Consider the following 14,783-nt stretch of genomic DNA (forward strand, 5'->3'; position numbering starts at 1 on the left):
TATAAAAAGAACTTCATCAAACTGGAAAATAAATACTTATTAAATCCAAACTATAACTATTTATAAAACCAGACAACAAGAATCTCAAGACACATTAGAAAATCAAGTGATTTCTTTCCTGTAAATAAAAAAACAAAACAGAATGTCCAAGCTAGCAAATATTTAGACTGCATTACATTTGTTTTACACAGCTATTCCACAAAGAAAACTAAAATATAAAACTTCTGTTTACATTTTACAGTTACAGATTTTTCAGATTATGTGAAAGATTAAACTCGTGTGTGAATGCTGATTGGCATCTTAATAATTCAATAATTGCAAAAATTATCATTTTACCAATGTAATTTTAAACAACTTATTTGTATAGGCAACATGTAAAAAATGTAAGATATCTGTTCATTGACGAGTACATATTTTCTTTCATGATTTAAAATGTATTTGAATCCTCAATAAAAATCGACTTTAATAATATTTTCATTTATTTGGAAATTTACTGTCAGATAATGTAATAATAATAATAACAATAATGGTAATAATAACAATAATAAAATATTTCTCTCCTTTTGCAAAGTGTTCTTGTACTTTCATTCATGTAAATTTGTAATATGCTGTTAATAGTTGCATCTTAATTATACTTTACACATGTCTTGACATTTAAGCTGTGTTTAACTGAGCTACATAAAAGAACTCATGTGATTGTTAATAATGTAAAGTGCATTTTGTTGGAATTAGGCCTTTGGGACTGACACAAATGCCTACCCTGCTTGTTTGTGTGATACTTCAATAATTGATGACCTTGTTCCATTGTCACTAAAAACTCATATCAAGAAAGGAATGTCCAGCTCATCTTACTGATTAAGTCTGCCTGAAACTTTAATCCACATCCCATCTTCAGCTGATAACAAGCAGAGGTGCTCACACAACACTTGGGAGGTTGAAACATGTGGAGGCTCACACACATTTTCTCTCATTCCCACTCTTTTGGAGCACCCAACTATCAGAGACGTTGCTACCGGATATTGTGCATGGGAAGAATCGTTGTGAAAGATTTAACTGCCATCAAAGGACATTTGAATGGGCTTTGCAAGCTTACCTTAAGAACTCTATCCATAATGCAGAGGGTGACAGCTCTGTTACCGTTGCTACACAAGCAGAACCTCTCTATATGGCGTGTGTGTAGATTCCCTTCATTATTTATGAATGGCAGGCTGCAAACATATCGGTGACTATTCTTGACACACAGGACATTCGTGGAAGGGGATTTCTTGAAAAGCATTTTGATCCCAGTCAACTGGTTTTTTGTGGACGCAAGTGATAGGTTGCGTGATGTAATTCAAGGAGTCTCTGTTAGATAGACTGCTGCATGTTCGCAACATGAACTTTTAAGACACACCCTGCTTTAAGCCCGGAGCGGTTGTTACATGTGCTGACGCATCCTCAGACTGAGTAATGGCTGTCATGAAGCAAGACACCGGTACTTTGCACACTTTTCTAAATGAGAAGGCACAAATGGGACAAAGTGGCAATCGTCTTCCAGGATAAAGTTGCTGTGCCTTACTTACTGTATGAAGACAATTTGTTTAGTTGGAGAGGTTTGCGCATGGTTTACTTGTGGATGCTGCAGTCATAAATATTATTTTGCCCAAATCATAGCTATCATTAAAAAGTGTCTGTATGTAAATATGGAGTTTAACTTAAAACAATTTGACTTCATCATTGAGAAGTGCAGACTTCAGCAAGATTTTATCATTTTATGTACACCCATGTGAATAAATGGTCTTTATGGATTTGTCAGCTGTACATCATTAATATAAATCTTCAAAAGCCCCACATTACAAAGATGCTTTGTTGCACTGAGATGTGCACTGTGAAATCTATGCTAACACACCGCCACGTGCAGGAATGAATGTTGCAGCTGAAATCTAGACTCACAAGACTAAGTAAGAGTTTCAAATTGCTGATCCTGTGCATATTCTCGCATTAGAGATGACATGCTTTTCTGTAATATCAATTCTATTCTACTCTGACAATGAAAATAATTTTTCATTCCTAACTGCCTCTTTTTCCTTGTGGGACCATTTTCTGAAAAACCAAAGACATAGAGGTGCAAAATATTCCAAAATATTCAAATCATTAAGTCTTGCTCAAACAACTTGACAAAGTCACAAAGTCAAAATTCACTGTAGCAAATTATCTCCATTGCATCTATACATCTAAATGCATTGCCATGTTATGAGCTAGTTAGCAATCTACTGAAGAGGCATTTGTGATAAAGTGTCCATTGAGTGTAGAGTCTTTCTCTCTTCTTTTGTCATATTGACCCTTTTTAAATCATCTCTGCAGCTGAAAAATTAGATATTGAATAAATACAGCTCAGAGAACTTTAGAGCTGCTCTGACCTTTATCCTTTTTTTTGTGAAATCCTAATTTAGGAGAATAGTGTTCTGATCTAAAGGCTCACTATGTCTCATTCTGTTTTTAGGACAGAAAATTTGTTTTAAATGTAATGTCAACTGATGTAAAACAAAGAAATGAAGGTATGATATCTGCATTTAGAAGGATTCAGGTCACAATTGTAAAGAATGCACATATCAAAATCATTGTATTTTGAGAAAAGAGAAGTATCAATTGTGGAATAACATAAAAAAAAAACTATGAATCACACAGAAATATTAAACCATTTTTTATTATTTGTTTCAGGTTTGAAAGTAGCTGTATTTGCCAGTTATTTTGTAATCTCAGGTACTGTTGGTGTGCGGAAATAATCTGAACGATTAAATGGCGCCCTCTTGTGTTTTGAAAACCTAAGTAAAGATTCATTTAAAAAGATTTAGATTTTTTTTGACTCCTCTACCCGTTTCCATTCACTGAAGAAAGAAGAATCAGAATGGAACCAAATGATACACATGGTTTATAGTGAAGTAAGGTTTTTGTATACAGCCTTGTCAATATGCCGAATCCTTCTGTTGCATTAGGACTGCAAGTAAATATGCAATATACCATAAATAGGAACTAATGTCCAAACTGATGTTCAAGAACATAGTTTGTATCTGCTCTATGTATTGGTTTCAAATGCTTTGAGTTGTAAAACATTTACATTTGAAAATATGTTGTGATTTGTTATCGTGTTAATATGTATGTTCTTAATGATGTTTTTTTTTTTTAAATGCCAGAATTTACATAGTATTATAATTTGTTGATTATATCAGGTATTGCAATCAGTTGCTTCTCACTTAAGCAGCCCTTTTACCAGAAACTAACTTCAGGGGTTTTTTTCTTTCAAAGACAAAGATGACCTTTTTTGTACTTGAAAATGTTTTGTTTCTTGAGGACGAGCACTTCCTGTCTCTGATCGGTTCATCTCAATGTTTTTTTTTTTCCCTTCTGAAAATAACATTTATGTAAAGTCCTAGATGTGAATGACTCTGAGTAAAGATGCATCCAATCAAATTCTGACTTCATGAAACTACTAACATAAAACAGGGAGGGCGGGTGAGGGGGGGGTTAAGGGGGGGAATTGAATGGGAAATACGCGCATGGAAACACGTATTCTATTTTTTAGTATGTTTGGAGATTTCAAGAAGTACTTCATTACTAAAATCAAAGAAAAATAAATGTTATTACTTTTAAATCAACATTGTATACTGTTACATAAAAATTCAAACAATTTTTTGTATTTTAAAAAAGAATACATTTTATTTGTTTTATTTAATTTAATTTTATTTTTTTTCGCCGGATGTGACGACACTGTGGCCTCTCTTTCCGGTGCAAGCGTGCTAGCAGCACTTCGCTGCCTGTCAACGTCACACCTCTTCATTGGGTTTCAGTGTTTAGTGTTTTAAGTGTTTGTCCCTGGCACCGGTCCGAGTGTGCTCCGCCATGTCCATGTACCAGGTAAAGCCCGTCTCTCCGGACATAAAGATTGATTTGCCCACCTGCATGTACAAGTTACCAAATATCCACACGAGGCAAGAGAACAGCTGCAGCTCGGACCATGCGCTTCAGGTAACCGCTCACTGGTTTAATTTCAGTCAGGATTTAGAGCCGCCAAGCCTCAATAATAACACTGTCCCCCTTTCCCCCTTGTTATGTTTTGGTAAAAGTTTGTTTATTTTTAGCCATGCTAGCTTCCTGAGCTTACATGACTGTGAATATGTCAAATCTGGCTGATGCAAGCAGTGCTCTACATAGTCATGAGATTATTGAAGTATTATCAAAAGCTAAATGAATAACCTTAGAGACTGAAGGTGGTAGAAAAATCTACCTTTTAGATCAACTTAGTGTGTGGTTTTAAGACAATGAAAATGATAAACGTCACTGCCTCGATTTAACTTGGCCCACTAAGAAATAATCACTTCCTGCAAAAGGGATGCTGAGCTGCTGATGTCAAAAAGATGAGATTTTTCACAGATTGTGTTTTTTTGTTGCATCTTATCACTAAGATAAGTGCTGGCTGAGATTTTTTTTCTGCTCAATATTAAATCTCTCAATGGAAGTTTCCTGTGATCATGACTATGATTGGCGTTTATTTAAATAGTTGTAGAAATACTACCAGAAAAAAATCAATCTATATAACTATATAGATAATATAGATCGATATAATCAATCTATATAGATTATATATAATCTATATAGTTTATAGATTATAATAATAATATCTTTTAATAAAGATATTACTATTTTAATAATATATTATTAAAATAATAAAGATGTTATTTTTATATCTTTATTAAAGGATATTTTATCTTTTAATTATATATATATATATATATATATATATATATATATATATATATAATCTTTAATAAAATATATATATATTGTTTAAATGAACGCCTTTAGTGACTTAAAACCAATAGTCCATCACTAAAGACAAACAGAATGTATCATTTCTGATCTTTGGCACACTATTTAATTTGTTATTGGTTTAGTAGAACAGGTTTAGTCACAAGATGCATCTCTTAAGGTAGAACAGCTGACTTGCAGAATACTCTGAACAAGTCTCCGTGTTTCATGTTTTTTTTTTTCCTGACTTGATGGAGAAAATGTTCCAAGACTACAGTGTTGAACATTGTAATACTCAAATCTTTTGGCATTATTTTTCAAATTGTTTTTGAAACATTACCTCCCTGCTATGGTTGTTCTAATCACAGCTTTATGTAAGTATCTATTCTTTTTTTTTTCCTTAGGGAGAACACAACATTTTGTGATGTAACAGTGTGTTAAATAAAGTACTTTTATAGTTTAATTTTATTTTCACTGAAATGGCGGAGAAGCATTTATTTTTCCTGAAGCTGTTGCCACTCCTTTGATGGAATAGTTAAAGCTTCCTGTAAATGCTGCTGCGTAGTTTATCAGTGTTGCTCTGTGGAGCAGTTTACCCAACTTACTGTTGTCAGCAAAACCTCCTCAGTGCTCCTTCGCATTAATATCCAAGTGTTTCTTTTCCTTTCTGACCAGCAAATGAGTAGCATCTAAAGCTTCCCCTCAATAACTATTTAGTATTTCCTATAATGGAAACTCTAAAATGGAAATGTGTTATTTATTTAGATACATATTTCAAAAAATTAGGCCCTTACAAAATCATAAAGTATCTGGATCAGGTAATTAGCAAGGCATGCAAAAGTTGTTCTTCTTTTTATTTCTTTTTAATAGTTATGTATTTAGGGATTTGTTGTGACTGTTAGTCGTCATGTTAATGTATTAGTTAAATGCAGTCACTTCAGCTGTGTAAATCTAAACTGTCTTTCGATCTTTCTGTCTTCCCAGAATGGCGACGTGGACCCAGCAGTCAGAGCTCTGGAGGCGCGTCAGGATGAGATTATGAGGAAGCTGTACGAGTTGAAAGCGGCAGTGGAAGGCCTCACCAAGACTGTGACGACTCCAGATGCAGATCTGGATGTGACTGTCAGCAGCAGCCTCTCCTCACAGAGCTCTAGCTGTGACATCTTTAAAGCAACTAAAAACCTGGACAAACTTCTGGGGAAGGTACAGAAGTGATGCATGTTATAGCCTGTACAGCTAGGGCTTTTATATTTTGGAGAAATCGTAAGACTACTAACTAACAACCCCTATTTATATCGGAAGTAGTCTTGATATATTAGAAGATTTGGACAGACAGTTTCCCATTTGTGGTTGTTGTAATTCTTTAACTGTAATAGAGAAATCGACTTATTACACATTTTCCTTCGTCCAATTAGGACCTGGGCGCTCTCCGTGACATTGTCATAAATGCAAACCCTGCACAGCCTCCCCTCACCCTGCTAGTTCTCCACAGCCTGCTGTGTCAGCACTATCAGGTTCTCTCCACTGTCCACGTCCACTCTTCGGTCAGCAGCGTGCCGCCACAGCTCCTCTCCTGCCTGGGTCCCAAACACGCAGACAGTTACGCTCGCCATATGTTCCAGCTGGGCTTCACCCTCATATGGAAGGATGGTAAGGGGCACTGACGCTGGTGTATTATAGTTATGTTCGGCCAGGTTCAGATTACAAGATTATTCTTTTATTTGGCTAGAGATCAAAACTGCACAAGATGAATTGGAATACTATTTCTCAATGGTATGACTGCAATATCTGTCAAAATGAGCTTTTTGTTTTTCTGAACTTTAGCTTCCTCTAAAAGTGAACAACAGGTGTAGGAATAGAATGCTGTGAAAGTCTACTAAACCTGCAAAATATATTGTTGGCATGTTGAATTTGCATGCACAACACTTGAAATATTGCGTCCAAGAAAACCTTTGGTATTGCCATTTTACACTTATTGATATTACAGTAATATTACAGTTGATATGACTGCAGCACATTGTGCAGGTCTTGTAGAGATACAATGTTTAGAGATTTTGTGAAGCTCAGACCTGAAAATACCGTTTTTTTCCCCCCATTTTCTTCTTGATGATCCTGCCCTATTATCACTCAAAATCTGTTTGTGCGAGTGTTAACGGACTGAAAAAAGCTTCCTACAGACCAGCCACCAATAAAGTTTAGTTCCTTATCGTCCTTGTTGAAGACACTCACAAGCCCCTGACTTATTATTTCTTGTCATCTATGGTTCTCTTGCACAAAAATGTTATTTATGTGTTTAGGACTAAATAAATACACCATCATCCATGCAACTCTTTGAGATTTAATTTGTTTTGCTTACACGTGTTTATGCCTCTGAGGCTGTAATATTATTGCACATAGGAAACAGCTTTCTGGGTCCACGGTTTATTCACTCTATCCTTGCTGTATATTTGTTGGCTGTAGTATTCTTTTCATTTCTTGTTTCTTATTAGCTGCTACTGCTCCTGACATCTCAAGTCAACAACTGGCTCCTTCATTAAATTTAGCAAGCCAGATATTTGGTCAGAGACTGGAACTTGTCATATCACGTTCTTTGATTGTCCAAATATGATAAATGGTGAATTCTAATTTATCATGCAGCTACAAATTTTTTTTTTTTTTGCAATGTGAAGAGTTTTTACAGTCCCCTGCAAGAGTAATCATACCTTTTGAACTTCACGTTTTGTCATAACCATACATTTCAGTGTATTTAACTGTGTTGTGAAGGCCTCGCAGGTTTCTCACAGGGCATTAGGGAATAACATCACAAAGACCAAGAAAACACCAGAAAAACAAAGCAAAATGGAAGCAGGGATAAAGTTAATATTTTTTTCTGTTGCCATTTTCCATTGGGATAGGAAACGGATTTTGCAGCTCACATTTCATAAAACTAAGTTGGCAGTAAAATATGTAATTTAAATGTCAGGGCAGAAAATGTATTAAGTAAAAGTAAAATGAATAAAAACAGTGTATATGATTTTAAATTCTGCATTAATGCATGATAGTATTCCAAAATCCATCTATCTAAGCCTGCGTGGTTCATCTCAGGCTTAATACACATCAAAGCTGTTTAATTTGGATGTAATTTCATGTGAAAGCATGTGGGCAGATTGCTGCTCAGCTTGTCTGATATTATAAAACTTCATTACCGTACTATTTACCAGGTCAAAGTAATTACAAGAAACAATAAGACATGAGCTTTCAAGTAGGTGTTCAGCTGCTTTGTGGAGTGATTAAGAGGTGTAACTTTATTTGCTCGATGGCTGTAATTATCAGGAACAAAACTACCTGAAAGCAGTGGAACGAGGAAAACGGCAGAATATTGTATGTTGTTTCTTACCTATAAGTGTTGTCATTAAAAGTTAAAAAAGGGAATAGATTTGTTACTTACGGATACATTTTAAATGTGGTATTCTGGTGACTGCAATGATTATGGTTAATAAGTCCAATTTCATTTTCTCAGTTAAATTATGAAAAGAAAAACTAGGAGGAGGCGTGTTGCCTTCAGTTGTCCAGCAGACACTCATTGACGTTCTCCATAAGAAGGGTGGAAAGTTGAATGGAAGGAAAAAGTGTGATCACAAAGAGGTGCACAGGCAACATCTTGAGCAACCTGAGATTGCCTTCATGCCTTCAACACTGATGCTGGTGTTCATCTGATATGCGAACGTACATTTCAACCAGAAAGCATTTTATTTGATTTTCAAATTTTCTTTGAAACTGAATTTAGAATTTTAATGAACGGTTATCGCTCATCAAAATTAATAAATAGATATTATAATTTACCATTCTCTGTTTTTAATGCATGTGAACGTCTCTTTTTCAGTTAAATTACTGAAATTAATTGCTTTCTTGGTGATGATTGGATTTATTGAAAAGCCTGTATGTTTCTTTTTTCGACATGTTGTTTGCAGTTCCCAAACTGGAAATGAAGTTCAGCGTCCGCAACATGTGTCCCATTGAGGGCGAGGCCAACGTAGCACGCTTCCTCTTCAAGCTACTCGCCCCCTACCCCAGCGACCCCGCTGTGGCTACGCTGGTGGACAGCTGGGTGGACACGGCTTTCTACCAGCTGGCGGACGGCAGCACCAAGGAGCGGGCCGCTGTCTTGCGGGCCCTCGGCTCTGCTCTGGGTCGTGCCCCCTGGCTCTGTGGGCCGGAGTTCTCCCTGGCCGATATCGCCTGCTATTGCTGTTTGTCACAGAATGGCTCAACGTCCGCCACTGCCGCTAACGTTCAACGCTGGATCAAGTCCTGCGAGAACCTGGGCCACTTTGGTCCTGCCAAGCTCCTCCTGAAGTGACCAGGGCTTTTCTGGGACCACATGCAACATGGCAGAGGGGCATTAGAATAAAAAATTATCTCAGCTATGTCTTGAACTTCTTCTAATTCTTCCCCACCCTATTGTAGTGTACTGGCAGACTCGGTGGGTAAAGTTATGTTAAAGTATTTATTTCTGCCAGGCTGCTTTAATTAAACGGGGGAAGCATGAGAGGATTGCATAGACAAGCACTTGGTAAATTAAGTTTAATTACTGAGGGAGGTAATAAAACAAACACAATGACTACACACCCTACTCCAACTTTGTGCCTAACATGATCCTGTTCAAAAAGTGTGTTAATGTGTGGGGTGTGACTAGGTCTTTTCACAGGTAATACTTTATACTATTTGTTTTCTTAAAACATTAAAGGACTTAAATTTGGATCAAACTTTAAACTTGGCTTTGTTTTGCCTTTTTGTTCCCTTTATTTAAGTTATTAAGAAAGAAACATGTTTATTTCTGTAGTTCATATCTTTGCCCAAAAGGAGCAGAAATATAGATTGACTCAAAGTATACTTCCAAATATACTTTGTCATTTAACACCTTTATGTACTTCACAATACGCTGCTGAATGATGACCAAGGAATGAAATGAAAGGTAAGAAAATACTGAGTAGTGTTTGCTCCACCAAACCTTAGGAACTTCCAACAGTTGCAGGGGAATCTCAGTAAATTAATATCTATAAAAAGGGTATTTTATTTCAGTAATTCAATAATGTGGAACTCCTATATTTAATGCTGTGCTGAATATGCATGCAGTACTTTTTTGGGGCTCTTTGCAAAAGTCAACCTGTGGCTCTGCTGCAGTGTAAAAGTACAGGTTGACTTAATGGCTTCTTTGGCTCGGCACATATATTTATTTTGGCCTTACAGTGTTGAATCTGGTATCTTGACAAACCACTGATTCCAAATGGGGTTTAGATCAGTTCTGCTTGCTGGCCAATTAAACACATGCCATGATCATTAAACCAGATAATGTATTTTTTGGCAGTGTGGGGAGGTGCTAACTGCTGGAAAATAAAATCAGTATCTGTTTAACTTTTGTTACTTATTCAGTTACTTATTCATTTCTCATCATCTGATGTGTGCAGTAAAATCCTGCCTCACTTTCAGAAGTGGAGTTTCTCAGCAGTCCATGCCTATGTCTGTCCAATCCTCTGTGGTTGCTATATGTTTAGGGACTTATCTTGAATTTGCATACCTTAACATTCTTGTATGCAATAACACTGAAAGAAACAACCTAAAACTATGATTTCCCATTCTCTCTGTGGAATGGTTTTGGATTCTCCCCAGAGTTTTGTTTTTGACAGCTTCGGTCCGTTCAGAGCCTGCGCAGAAATGTGTTTGTATTCTCTGACAGGCTCCTGTTGGTCTCTAGGCAGCTGTCTGACAAGACGAGAGCTCTTAGCTGACATCTGGGCACACGGCATGGAATACACTTCAGACGCTGCAGCACTGGAGTTTTGCTATCTGTGAATATCTTGCTTATACATACAGGCATCTATGAACACCAATCAGTGTATGCTGATGAAGCCAAAGCTGCACAAATACAGTTCTTTACAGAAACTTTCACCATGGATATGAATGTCATGTTAAACTGGAGATTTTTTTTTTTCCAACACAATTTTAACTTTGATTTTGACATGGAAAGTTAAAGCCTTCCAAATACTCTGTCCAATGTCTCATTAAGTCACCTCTTGACTACAGTCTTTGCTCATCCATAAGTGTTTAGGGCAATTCTGGCTGAATATTTGATCGGTTTTGGCAGAATTAGCAGAGTTCATTTAAAATAGCTGCTGTCTTGGTGGAAATGCAAAACTCTTAATTCAGTCTTGTATGTGTTTATATATATAGAGAGAAAGAGAGCAAGAGAGAGTTAAAACTGAAACTGTAAGTCAACAGGCTTCATTGCTTTTTGTTAGTTCAAATGGGACAAAAAAAAGCAGAGACACATTCAAATATGTTTTGTTTGCCTTTTTATATACCATATAAAACATACAGATCAAGATGCATTCGTACTGAACAGCTGTAGAAAAAAATAGCCCAACCAAAAGACAAAATCCTTTCAGTTTAGCGTTTAGGGCTTTTCTAAAATCATAAAAACAGAACAAAAGGAAGATGCTTTTTGTGGGCTCATTCTTTCTGAATGTCAGTGGTAATGATTGTCAATCAGATATTTTCTTTTCATTAGGCCATTGTGGAGGAGCAGAAGTATGCTTCACTAATAAAAAAAACAAGGAGAGGAGGAAAATAAAAAAAAAACATATCAAGGCTAAATTGCCTGAAATGAGATGTTTTGTTATTTTCAGTCATGATTTAGCACATTATGATTTGATTTCACACAAGTTGAAAGGTCAGGACAAAAAAAAGTCATTCAGTTAGCAAAGGACACACGCTGCTGTTGTATCTTAAAAGCTGAATGCGTTCGAAGTAGTCGTCTGTTAGAAAGTTTCTCTGCGAGGTCATGAGGTTGCCCTTCTGGCTGAAGAGGCGCTGGACGGGAGCCGTCGAAGGCAGGGTGGTGTTGTATTTGAGAAATAGCTGCTTCACTCTTGGGAAATCCTGCAGACACTCGAGGCTCTTCCCCGTTCCCTCGACGTACTTGCGGATCTCCTCCGTCACTCCTCGCTGCTGGTTCTGAGTGGAGGTCTTCGCCGACCCGTAGCTGAAGAAGTCGTCCTCGGATTTGATCGTGGACAGGTTGCGGCTGGTGTTGGCCTCGGGCACGTCGCGGGGCTCCATCTGGGAGGCCTCGGTGGCCAGCAGGGAGCACATCTCCTCCCTCTCGGAGGCCGCCATCCACCACAGGCGGAATTGTGGGGTCGTTGCTGTGGCAATCTTCGCCTCGTTGTTGGAGAAAAACTCCTGAAATCGAACATCGATGGCCACGGCAATGCTGTTGACGATGTCGCCAAAGTATTTGGCTGCATCCTTCTGCTCGTTTAGCTTGTTCTTCAAGCTCAAGATGGTTGGGATGACAAGACCAAGGTAGCACTTCTGCTCCGCTTGGAAGAGTTCGAGCGCGAATGCGAGAGGGTGGAACACAGTCACATATTCTTTGAGGAAGGCCATTTCCTCCGGCTGCAGGCGGTTGACCTCCAGACGGGCACAGAGCTCCGTCAACTCCCGCTCACTGAGGGAGATGATCTTCTGCACGGCACAGTACTCCACGTTCCAGCGGACGACAGCTGGGACGACCAGCGGCATCTTTCTGATCTCCTCTGCCACTTCCATTCCCACCTGGACATGGTGGCACTTGTTCCATATGGAGAACACCTTGGTCATGGAGCTGTAGTGAAGCTGGCACATGGGCCCCTCCGAAATGCCCTGCCAAAAGTCCTCAGTGATGATCTGCTCCAGGGCGTGAGACGCGCACCGCTGCACCGGAGGCAGGAACAAGAGCATGTCCTGCTCTCGCTCACCCTCCAGTATGGTTCTCACATTCTCGAAGAACCCAAAGTCGTCATCTCTTTCCTGACTGTCCGCCATAAACTCTCTGAAGACACTGGCAAAAGGGCTGGCGTTGTCAGTGACCGTGGTCTGGACCTTAGTTTCAATATTGTACGCCACATGGGTGTCGTGTATCCGCCCAGCGATGGAGTCGTATGTGATGGTGTCCTGCAACCGCGGGAACCCCAGAGCGGCAGACTTTCTCTCCAGTGACTCCGGATCGATCCAGTGGCACGTAATGCCAAAGAAGCTCCTGTCGTTGGCCGTCCAGATGTCTGCTGTGGTGCACACGTACTGGATGCTGCTGAGCTTGACCAGCAGCTCCTCCCGCATTCTGGTGAGGCCTTGGTCCACTTTGGTGAACAGGGTCACCCTGTCCATGACCTTTAGCCCCTCTGTCAAACCTGTGATCAGCCTCTGGAAACCAGGCTGCTCCAGCACGTAGAAAGACTGGCAATCCTCCACAATGAAGCTGAAGATGAGATCATCAATCTTGGACTGGGTCAGACATTTGGAGATGATCTCTGCTTTGAGTTTTTTCAGTTGGCAGTGTCTGCTTTCCTCTCCGTTGTACTCCTCCTTCTTCCTCCCCCTCTTTGCATCAGGCCTTGCTTCACAGCCCAGATGTGTTCTCTGAAAAAAACAAAACAAAGACATGTTTCAGGGTGGGTCTAACATAACTTTGCGCAACTTTAGAAACTTGCGCAGTACAAGAACAAAACGACAAAACTATCGAACAAGGAGCCGCCTTATTGTCTTGGAGGAGTCTACAGCGCCATGATTGGACCATGTGTAATGTTATTCATGAGCAGAGCAGTTCATTCATTTACTCGGCTTTTAAACCTGAAAACAAACTGGGCTGGAGATCTTCACGCTCACGCTGCGTTTATCTAACTTACGTCTAAATGCTTCTTCAGGTTGGACGTGGAGGTTTTCGACGTGGAAAGCAGGTTGACCCTCGGCAGGCACAGATTACATTGGACGATGATATTTTTCCCCTGATCAGCCTTGTACGTGAAATGGTGGCGATAACGCCAAGTGTTGATGGCCGATTTAGTCTCCCCGCTGACATCGCACTGCTCCGCATCCATTTCAGACGCACCGTCTGCCGCGAAAGACGAGCTAAAACACGAAAAAAGTATCGTAATCCGATTTAGTAATCTTGATTACACGTAAAGTAACGCTGGCTGCGAAGAAATCCTCGTGAAAAAAGGGGCAGGCCTTTGTTTCCATGTTGCTCGGGCAAGTGGTGAAGGGGAGGACGCCGACGTCATCTTCCCGTTCGCGAGCGCATCAGCACAATGTTGAAGTGGGTTAAGTGCGCATGCGCCTCAACGAAACGGGCCCACAGTTGTTACGTCATAGTCAATATCTGTTATTTTGAGGTGCACCTTTTTTCTCCCCCCCTTATTTGTTGGAGCAACCTACTGCCACCAATAGGTGGTAGAAGGTAAAATATTACAGCGTTTGAATAAATACATGATCTATAATAAATGGATATTTGAGGCAAATTTGGTAATTGGAGAATTTTTTTTATTTGTTTTAAATTTTATTCTAAATAACACGTCACATTTTTAACCACATGTTGTGCAGAATTTGAAACTAAAGCCTGTATGTTCTTTTCTTTTAGAAAAAAAAGATGCCTTAGTTAATCTAACTTTAGTCAACCTTATGCAGTGTTTTTCTATAAGCTTTTGGGGAGATTTTTGTATTTTTGATTATGAAATCAAAAATACAATCCATTGTCTGAAAATCAGAATATTAAGATCAATAATAATAATAATAATAATAATAATAATAATAATAATAATAATAATAATAATAATAATAATAATAATAAACATTTTACAAAGAAATATATTCTGAATAATCTGCTCATTTCTGGGCACTCAGTGCCTGGTTGATCCTTCCTTATTATTGAATTATTTCATCCATATGGTGAGATGTAGAATATCTGCCTGTGGAACTGCTGAGATGTAACTAGGTTGCTTTGATTGTTGCTTTTAGTTCATCTGCATTGTTGAGTCTGGTGTCTTATCTTCCTCTTAACAAAACCCCATAAACTAAGTCTCAGGTCAGGCCACTTTGCTGGCCAACCAAGTGGAGTAAACACCATGATCACTGAGGCAGCTCTCAGATATTTAAGTAGATTTTTACTTTGGATATCAGAGGACCAGCACCAGAACATGACA

General features: G+C 38.7%; 2 protein-coding genes across 3 annotated transcripts; one reads left to right on the forward strand and one right to left on the reverse strand.

Moving 5' to 3' along the window:
- Positions 1-3,760: 3,760 nt before the first annotated feature.
- Positions 3,761-9,537, forward strand: aimp2 (aminoacyl tRNA synthetase complex interacting multifunctional protein 2). 2 transcript variants are annotated; one of them, XM_055034972.1, is made up of 4 exons: positions 3,761-4,005; positions 5,770-5,988; positions 6,201-6,435; positions 8,736-9,537. In XM_055034972.1, the coding sequence occupies exons 1-4, from the start codon at positions 3,880-3,882 to the stop codon at positions 9,122-9,124; spliced, it is 969 nt and encodes a 322-aa protein (XP_054890947.1). In that variant the 5' UTR covers positions 3,761-3,879; the 3' UTR covers positions 9,125-9,537. The 2 variants fall into 2 exon arrangements, with proteins under 2 accessions (XP_054890947.1, XP_054890948.1); XM_055034973.1 differs by having other exon boundaries at positions 3,761-3,894.
- Positions 9,538-11,100: 1,563 nt separating this feature from the next.
- On the reverse strand, positions 11,101-13,854 carry LOC129363133 (uncharacterized). The gene is made up of 2 exons (XM_055035005.1): positions 13,491-13,854; positions 11,101-13,224 (listed from the first exon to the last, which is right to left on the reverse strand). Exons 1-2 carry the CDS (start codon positions 13,680-13,682, stop codon positions 11,512-11,514), a joined length of 1,905 nt encoding a protein of 634 aa, XP_054890980.1. The 5' UTR covers positions 13,683-13,854; the 3' UTR covers positions 11,101-11,511.
- Between the last annotated feature and the right edge of the window lie 929 nt (positions 13,855-14,783).

Source organism: Poeciliopsis prolifica, unplaced genomic scaffold (assembly GCF_027474105.1).
Source record: "Poeciliopsis prolifica strain line A6 unplaced genomic scaffold, Auburn_PproV2 SCAFFOLD010, whole genome shotgun sequence".
Classification (NCBI taxonomy): domain Eukaryota; kingdom Metazoa; phylum Chordata; class Actinopteri; order Cyprinodontiformes; family Poeciliidae; genus Poeciliopsis; species Poeciliopsis prolifica.